This window comes from Hevea brasiliensis, chromosome 6 (assembly GCF_030052815.1).
Source record: "Hevea brasiliensis isolate MT/VB/25A 57/8 chromosome 6, ASM3005281v1, whole genome shotgun sequence".
NCBI lineage: Eukaryota > Viridiplantae > Streptophyta > Magnoliopsida > Malpighiales > Euphorbiaceae > Hevea > Hevea brasiliensis.
The window spans coordinates 88,871,465-88,880,418 of NC_079498.1; the positions used below are offsets into that span (position 1 = coordinate 88,871,465).

At 36.0% G+C, this 8,954-nt stretch overlaps 1 protein-coding gene across 1 annotated transcript; it reads left to right on the forward strand.

The window, feature by feature from the left end:
• Window positions 1–354: 354 nt before the first annotated feature.
• Window positions 355–8,399, forward strand: LOC110666271 (uncharacterized). The gene is made up of 12 exons (XM_058148598.1): window positions 355–666; window positions 1,082–1,297; window positions 1,414–2,532; window positions 2,859–2,981; window positions 3,632–3,813; window positions 3,903–4,134; window positions 4,264–4,473; window positions 6,199–6,327; window positions 6,999–7,067; window positions 7,335–7,457; window positions 7,688–7,738; window positions 7,917–8,399. The coding sequence occupies exons 1-12, from the start codon at window positions 430–432 to the stop codon at window positions 8,082–8,084; spliced, it is 2,859 nt and encodes a 952-aa protein (XP_058004581.1). The 5' UTR covers window positions 355–429; the 3' UTR covers window positions 8,085–8,399.
• Window positions 8,400–8,954: the final 555 nt, after the last annotated feature.

Genomic DNA, 8,954 nt, shown 5'->3' on the forward strand with positions numbered 1-8,954 from the left:
TAAATTTATTCATATATACTGAATTTAAGAGTTTTGATTAAAAAAAAAGTCTTTTATTGTTCATAGAACAATAACTACTTGAAGTAAGATTTTTTTTTCATTTATCTATTATATTATTTAATTTTAGAATTTTATTTATTTTGATTATTTTAGCCATTAAATAATTATATTTATCTCAATTGTTATAAATTATTTTTAAAATAAAAAAATTATCATATTATAAATACTATAGTCTTAATTGTTCACTTTAATATGTTAATTTGCAAAATTATAATGCAGTATTTGTTTCAAATTATTTAATATATTAATAATATTATAAAAAATTCAATAATAAAAAATGTATACCCGCTAACATCACATGCGAAAGTGTAAAACCCTTAAAACCTCAAGGAACTTCATAGCAGCAGCAAAGCAAAGGAAAGAGCAACAATGGTGAAGGCGTACCTGAGGTACGAGCCGGCGGTGTCGTTTGGTGTAATAGCATCGATAGATTCGAATATCGCATACGACACCTCCGGGAAGCACCTTCTAGCTGCGGCTCTCGAGAAGGTCGGAGTTTGGCACGTGCGCCAAGGCATCTGCACAAAAACCCTAGTTCCTTCTACGTCCTCTCGCAGTGGTCCCTCCCTCGCCGTCACCTCTATTGCATCTTCTCCTTCGTCTCTGGTAATTAATCAATTGCTCTCTTTCTCTTCTGTTTAGTTGCTAACTACATGGGAAAAATTGAGCTAAGGATGAATGGTTGAGTTTAACTTGTTATATGTCTCTGGGAAAAACCTCTATTGAATGGAATAAATATGGTTCTGCTTAATGGAGTTGTTTGTTTTCTGGGACTCTAGAGTGAAGGGAAAATTATTTCCTATTTTTAGGTTTGCAGTGTCCCTATTAATGTCAAATGTCTGATCTTTTAAAAAGTTTTTAATATTATTAGGAGAATTTATAATGTTTATTTTTGTCTATAGATATGGTAGTATTTTGTTTGATTTAGACGTCCGAAATTTAGAGTCTTTTTCAGAATGCAGTTTATTTCCACAAATTTTATAGATGAGAATGTGAAAGTGACTTTTGAATCTGAATGTAGGTTGCCAGTGGGTATGCCGATGGTAGTATAAGAATTTGGGATGGTGACAAAGGAACCTGTGAGACCACATTGAATGGACACAAAGGGGCCATCACTGTTCTAAGGTACAACAAGTCTGGCTCATTGCTTGCATCTGGAAGTAAAGATAATGATATCATACTATGGGATGTGGTTGGTGAGACTGGCCTTTTTCGCCTCCGAGGGCATCGAGACCAGGTTTGCTATGGCATTTTCAATTAAGTTGATGAATTGTGACCTTTGCTGGTTTATTTGTTATTCTTGGTCATCACCTTTATTTCTGTTTTGGATGGTTCTCATATTGCATATTGCAGGTCACTGATCTTGTTTTCTTGGAGTCTGGGAAAAAACTTGTCAGTTCCTCCAAAGACAAATTTTTGAGAGTTTGGGATCTTGAGACGCAGTACTGTATGCAAATAATTAGTGGCCATCACAGTGAAATTTGGTCAATTGATATTGATCCAGAGGAAAGATATTTGGTAACTGGTTCTGCAGATCCAGAACTTCGATTTTACTTGCTTAAGCATGAATTGGTGGATGGGCAACGCATATTGAATGAAAATAGAGTTGAAATTATGAACGGTGGAGATTCGTCTACTCAAAATAAATGGGAAGTTTTGAAGCTGTTTGGTGAAGTTCAGAGACAGAATAAGGATAGAGTTGCAACCGTGAGATTCAACAAGTCAGGAAATTTGCTGGCTTGTCAAGTGGCAGGAAAAACAGTGGACATATTCCGTGTACTGGATGAAAATGAAGCAAAGCGTAAAGCGAAACGTAGGGTTCATAGGAAGAAAGAGAAGAAGTCTGCAAAAGGGACAGCCGAGTCAACTGAAATTAAAGATGCCAAACTTTTAACTGAAGAAGGAGGGGCCCTTATGGTTACAGTTCCTGATGTTTTTAAGCTGCTTCAAACTGTTCGCGCTAGCAAAAAGATCTGTTCCATCTCCTTTAATCCAGTCACTCCTAAAAACTCCTTAGCCACTTTAGCATTGTCTTTGAATAATAATTTATTGGAATTTTATTCTATCGAAAGCAATACAGCTACAAAATCTCTATCTATTGAGCTCCAGGGGCACCGTTCTGATGTCAGAAGCGTTACACTTTGTTCAGATAATACTGTTTTGATGTCCACAAGTCACAATGCTGTAAAGTTTTGGAATCCAAGTACTGGTTCTTGTCTTCGAACCATTGATTCTGGGTATGGACTGTGTGGCTTGATTGTTCCGCATAACAAGTATGCTCTTGTTGGAACTAAAGATGGAAAAATAGAAATAATCGAAATTGGTAGTGGCACTTGTATTGAGGTAGTGGAAGCTCATGGTGGTTCAGTACGGTCTATTGCTCCCATTCCAAATGAAAATGGTTTTGTCACGGGCAGTGCAGATCATGATGTTAAGTTCTGGGAGTATCAAGTGAAGCAGAAACCTGGTCAAGTATGGTCTTTCATATCCATGTATTCATGTTAGTGTTATGTATCATCCTTTTTCTTTAAACTTAATTTCCAAACTATTTTTACGTTGAAAACCTTTTTTTACGTTTGGAAAAACATTATTCTGTCCTTCTGGAGAAAAATATTCCACAAAGGGCTAGAAAAATTTCATGTTCTATTACAGCAAGCATCATTTGAAAAAGTATACTTTTCTGAATTGCTTCTTGTAATTTATATAGGCTGCTAAGACAAACTTTTCTTGAAATGAAGATATGCAGCTATCATGCTTGATATGGTAGTGAGGCTAGATTGTTTCTGTTCAATTTACAGGATACTAAGCACCTCACGGTGTCAAATGTGAGAACTATGAAGATGAATGATGATGTTCTAGTGGTTGTGGTTAGCCCTGATGCTAAATATATTGCTGTTGCACTTTTGGATTGCACAGTGAAGGTCAAATTGACTTCTTTAACCTTTTCAATTTTGAATATCTTTTCTGTGATCTTGGCTATATAGGTTTCTTTTTAAGTGCTTATTAGGTTACATGTACGCAAAGTATGAGGGCACCTGTCCATTCTGTGGCTTGGCTCTAGGACAAGTCAAAATAAAAATAAGAAAAAAAGAAAAGAGGTGAACGAGCTTTGCTAGTTAAAATTGAAATAATGAGGATAAAGGACTGAAAATTAATTGATATGTGGAATGACGATGGTTAACCTTTAGTATTTCGTGATCGAAACTTAGAAAAAAAAAAATTCTGGGTTTAGAATATCTATATCAAATTATAAGCTTGGGAACAAGTTTTGTTTGCTTGGCTTCATTTCTTAACAATTTTTGGTTACTTCAGCTCACCACTGTATTCTAAAACTCTTGTGTGAAATAATATTTTGGCATTGGTAATTTTGACATTAGTAAGTGGCAAAATCTATGACAATTTCAGAAAAAATGGAGTCCAAGTAACATAACAGGATACACGCTGATAGGATATAACACTTGTAAATTTCTATGGGAATGTTGTGTGGTGGTTGAATAAATTTGTATGATAAGCACATCTGTATTACTACAAGTCACTAACGGTTCTGTCACATTTACATGAATGTATTCAGGTTTTCTTTGTGGATACACTTAAATTTTTCCTTTCATTATATGGTCACAAACTGCCTGTGCTATGTATGGATATCTCATCAGATGGAGATTTGATCGTTACTGGTTCGGCAGATAAAAATTTAAAAATTTGGGGTTTGGATTTTGGTGACTGCCACAAATCCCTTTTTGCCCATGCTGATAGGTGCGCCATATTTATAATTGTACATGAACTAAAAGTTTCCTTTACCATTGACCTGTGTGTAAAATCCTGATGAGCTATTTCTGTTGTAGTGTTATGGCAGTACAATTTGTGCGCAATACACATTACATGTTCAGTGTTGGGAAAGATCGCCTTGTAAAATACTGGGATGCTGATAAGTTTGAACTGCTTTTAACTCTTGAGGGACATCATGCAGATGTTTGGTGTCTTGCAATCAGCAACCGTGGTGATTTTGTTGTCACAGGGTCTCATGACCGATCCATACGTCGCTGGGATCGGACGGAAGAACCATTTTTCATTGAAGTATTCTTTTATGGTTTCAGTTATTTCATTAGTTATTTTATTTCTCCTAGTGTACTCCTGAATCCTGATACAGTTAATATACGGAAGTGATTAAATTATACCCAGTAAAATGTGTCCTTTTGCTTGCAGGAAGAGAAGGAAAAAAGATTGGAAGAAATGTTTGAGGCTGACCTTGACAATGCATTTGAAAACAGATATGCACCCAAGGACGAACTCCCAGAGGAGGGAGCTGTGGCCTTGGCAGGAAAGAGAACTCAAGAAACCCTTACAGCAACTGACTTGATTATTGATGCATTAGATGCAGCAGAGGTGGAACTGAAGCGCATTGCTGAGCATGAGGTTTATTGGTTCTTCTCTAAGTCTGATTTTGCTGTCATTTAATGCCTCTCTCTCCCTCCCTCTCTCTCTCTCTCTCTCTCTCTTTTTTTTTTGACATGTTCATCAGAAGTTTTTCAAAGAAAAGTTTAAATTCTCTCCTTCTCTCTCTCTCTCTCTCTCTTTCTCTCTCTCTCTCTCTCTCTCTTCCCCACCCTCTTTTCCCTGCAATACAGGTCCATAATTCAGTCTCTGAAGTCTTGTGTTCTTGTGCCTGATTATTCTATCTGCCAGCAAGAGAAGGTTTCCCCAGGTTAGGGTGAGCCGGTGAGGGTGGAGTGGGGTAAGGGGGAGAAAACTAATGCTTTGTTTGAATATTAATACGAGGGAAAAGAATATAAATCATATGAATGAAGGGAAGGAAAAAAAAAAGAAACAGAAAGTAATTTTCTTTATATTGGTAGGATGTCTCATTAATAAAGGAGAAAGTTAAATTTAATTTTATTGTTATATCCTTAATAAATAGCTTTTGTTTATATTAGTAAAGTAACATTCCACTTTATTTATTCTTTAATTTCCATTGATTTCCTTCCAAAATAAAAGGATATAGAAAGTAGACTTAGAGGGAACATTTTTCTTTAGTTTTCCTTCGCTTCAATCCTCTTTTTAATACCCAAACAAATGAAGGAAATTTCAATTCATTACTGCTAATTATCCTCACTTCCTTCAAAATGAGCAAAATACTAGAGAGTGAGAGAGAGAGAGAGAGAGAGAGAGAGAGAGAGAGAGAGAGAGAGGTAACTGGATATGCTAGTTGATACCTGATCATCTGCCAAATCACTCTATGAATAGTTGCTCTTGAGTTCTGGCAGTTTATATTTAAGCTTATCAAATTTGTAAGTTTTTCATGGTCTGAACTTTTGTTGTTACCCTAATTAATTTTATGAGTTATCCTAGAATGGTATTTGGTTCCAAAGGACAATATGTTTATGATGGCTTTAGTGCCTATCATTTATTTTTGAAATATTTTCCTATTGGCTTCCTGGAAAATGAAATTTGTGAGCTGATTGAAACATGAGGTGACTGGTGATCTTTTAGAAACAAATTATGGTTACAAGAAATTGTTTTAAGCATGTAATTTTTTTTTTTGAATGAATGGCGTGAAGCTCTGATTTGAAGTATGGGTGCTCTGTTGCTTAGGCTCAATACATGATGAATGGGTATCAGTACAAAATATGCGTGCAGCAAAGGAAACTTGGTCCTGGCAGGTCCTGCCAAGACTATAATGACAGTGAAATGCGTTGTTCTTCAACTTAGATTTCTTCTTTTCATGACCATGAGAATTTGGTTTTAAGAGGGAGACATCTTACTTCAAATGAGAGATTAGATTAGCCTTAAAGAAGAAAAATAGATTGGTTTTACTTGACTTGACATATGTGACCTTCAGTCCATGTTTCGGCATTTTTTTGACTCATTCAGCCCAGATAAATATTGAATTGACAAGAAGTATCTTTTGTAGGCTACAAATTTCAGTATCTAACCTTTGTTTTTCTAATTTAGCATGCTTTACCTGACTTGTGAAGAATAGAAGCATTCCTTAACTGTTTCTGATATAGAATTAGGACCTGAGCATCGTAACATTTGAATTTTACTCAATTGTGTGTGCACATCATATTACTCTGAGAAACCTTTAACATGGTACCATTCTGTCTATTTTAGAATTCATATGCCTATATTTGTATTCATCAGGAGGAGAAAACCAGGGGAAGAGTTACTGAGTTCCAACCAAACCCTATTTTGCATGGGCTTGCAGCATCTGATTATGTTCTTCGTGCAATTTCAAATGTTCACACCAATGATCTGGAGCAGACATTACTGGTATGTGAGTACTGTGTAATTGCTTTTATAAAAACTTGTATAGGGTTCACCTAAATGTTAATTGGTGTGTTTACCAGTATGGTAGATGGTAGATGAACCAGTTACCATGTATAGGGGCGTGTGTGTGTCCAAAATTACTCTTTGCAAGTGTGAACCTTAAATAAATTAATGGTTTGCATGGATCCCAAATCTTTACGGTTTTGAATCATGGTTCATTTGATTTGGGTGGTTCCATGTCATTTTTTGTCTATGACCTAAGCAGCATGTAGTCAATTTAGGTTGTACACACATCAAAAATTAAGGAGTCCAATTTGGAAAAATCAGCTGATTATATTGAGTGCAATTGTCTCTCTGAAGGTGCTGAAACCTTTCTTATGATCCTTGTTGCTGATGAAATGTCACCATGTCTCATTCTCATAATTGCTCAAGTCAGATGAAGATAATATATTGCACATCTGGTCTGCATCAAATAATTGAGAGAGAGAGAAGTATGGGGTCCTTATTACTTCTAAAAGTAAAAATGCCTTGTCAACAGAGAAGAAAAAAAAAAAAAACCTATTCCTTCTGCCATATGATTATGCTCTTAAGGACATGCTTAAGTTGATTAGGTCCTGATTTCTGGTTTGGATTATTATTCTTAGAAGTCTAAGGAGAAGTGGTTTTCTTTGCAGGCTTTACCATTCTCGGATGCTCTGAAGCTGCTCTCATACTTGAAGGATTGGGCCTCAAATCCTGATAAGGTTGGCAGTCGTTTGCATTTGAATGAACAAAATTGTGTATTCATCATGTGCTAGCATTTATTAAATAACATTAGAAGTTGTTACCTGTTTTGTTTCTATGTTGTGCTAATCATCTCCATATAGTCATTGGTTTCTCCACCTACTTTAAACCATTCATGGCTTGCACATGATAGAATAAGTTTCTATGTCAACATCAAATTATTTAGTTGTTAAGTTATTACTTGCTTTTGGAAAAAAAAAAAAGTTATTACTTGCTTTGCATTCCAGGTTGAGCTTGTTTGCAGGGTTGCTACCGTGCTATTGCAGACACATCATAATCAGTTAGTTACTACCCCAGCTGCAAGACCTGTGTTGACTGTTCTCAAGGACATTCTTTATGCAAGAGTCAAGGTATTTGTACGGTTCAGCCTTATTTAGTATATAGGTTCAGCCTTATTGAGTATACATTTCATCAAGTTAGGTGAAAATCCAATTCAACATTGGTCCTGTCATAACATATGCCTGATTTGTGCGTAGTATATTCTCTGCAATGATGCATTTTACTTCATATCATGTTATATTAAGTGGAGCATGAGAAATTTGAGAGTCTACATTGACAAGATGATATTTGGGCCTTCCAGGAGTGCAAGGATACACTTGGATTCAATCTTGCAGCAATGGATCATCTGAAGGTATGAATATTAGAATGAATTTTCATTACAAATGGTAGACTGAGACCATTCCACGCACACCCACCCCACCCCCTCTTCCTTCCCTTCTCTTAATTCCTTTGACTTTTTCATCTGCTTCAGCCTTTGGGTTTATATACTTCTTAATGTTTTTTTTTCTTTGGTCCTTTTAATATATCAGCAATTGATGGCTTCTAGATCAGATGCACTCTTTAAAGATGCGAAAACAAAATTGCAAGAAATCCGTTTGCTGCAGTTTAAACGGTTGGAAGCAAGGACAGATACAAAAGAGGAGAAAAGGAAAATGAAAAAACAGAAGAAATCAAGTGACGTACATGCTTGGACATGACTAATTAAGCAAGAGAGGAAATGCAATAGATAATCAGTAAAATCACAGGTTATACACTATGAAAGCCATAATCACAGTCCACAAGTCGAAGAAATTGTTTTGCTAGAGAAGTAAATAGCATGCAGATGTGGACTGAAGTTGGCAGTTTTGGGACATTATTTAAGTATTCATCTCATTCTAAATGTAAAATATTTAGTGATGGTTTGACCCAAAGGAATTTCAGTTTCCCATGAAATGTTGAATGTGAGTGATAGTGATGATGTTTATGTGAGCATATCATGAAATGAGCATTCTTGTTGAATTGAAATTTGGCTAGAGCAGGGTCTCCTTCTTCTTCTTCTTCTTCTTCTTCTTCTTCTTAGGTGATGAACAAACATTATGGAGATTGGAGTAGACAATACAAACATCATTAAGTAAAAGTTAGAGGTGGTATATTAAAATAATTCTAATGGTTACAATTCTGTTAGCAGAATCCCTACATACCCATAATCAGCAATTAGGATTTGTTGTGTTGCTCTACTTGAAGTTCTTGCCTTCATGCCTGAACAAATTGTCAGTTCTTAGAGGCAACTGCCATGAAGTTGAGCATCTGCCATCACTTGCTCTAACCATGAAGGTTAGTGACTCCAACCATATGAGCACTGGTTTCCTAGGTGGAACCCTAGTCTGTTTCCATTGGAGTCCACCTAAGCTTATCATTGCCCTTCACTTGAACGCTAACATCTCTAGTTGCGCTAACATTCCACACTATGACCTGGTTGAACTATGGATTCCTCATTGTTGTGAACCTGATTCCTTCTACTGGCAAGGAACTCTACGGCCAATGCAACTTATTTAAATATAAGACCTACCTACACATTTTAATAAGGA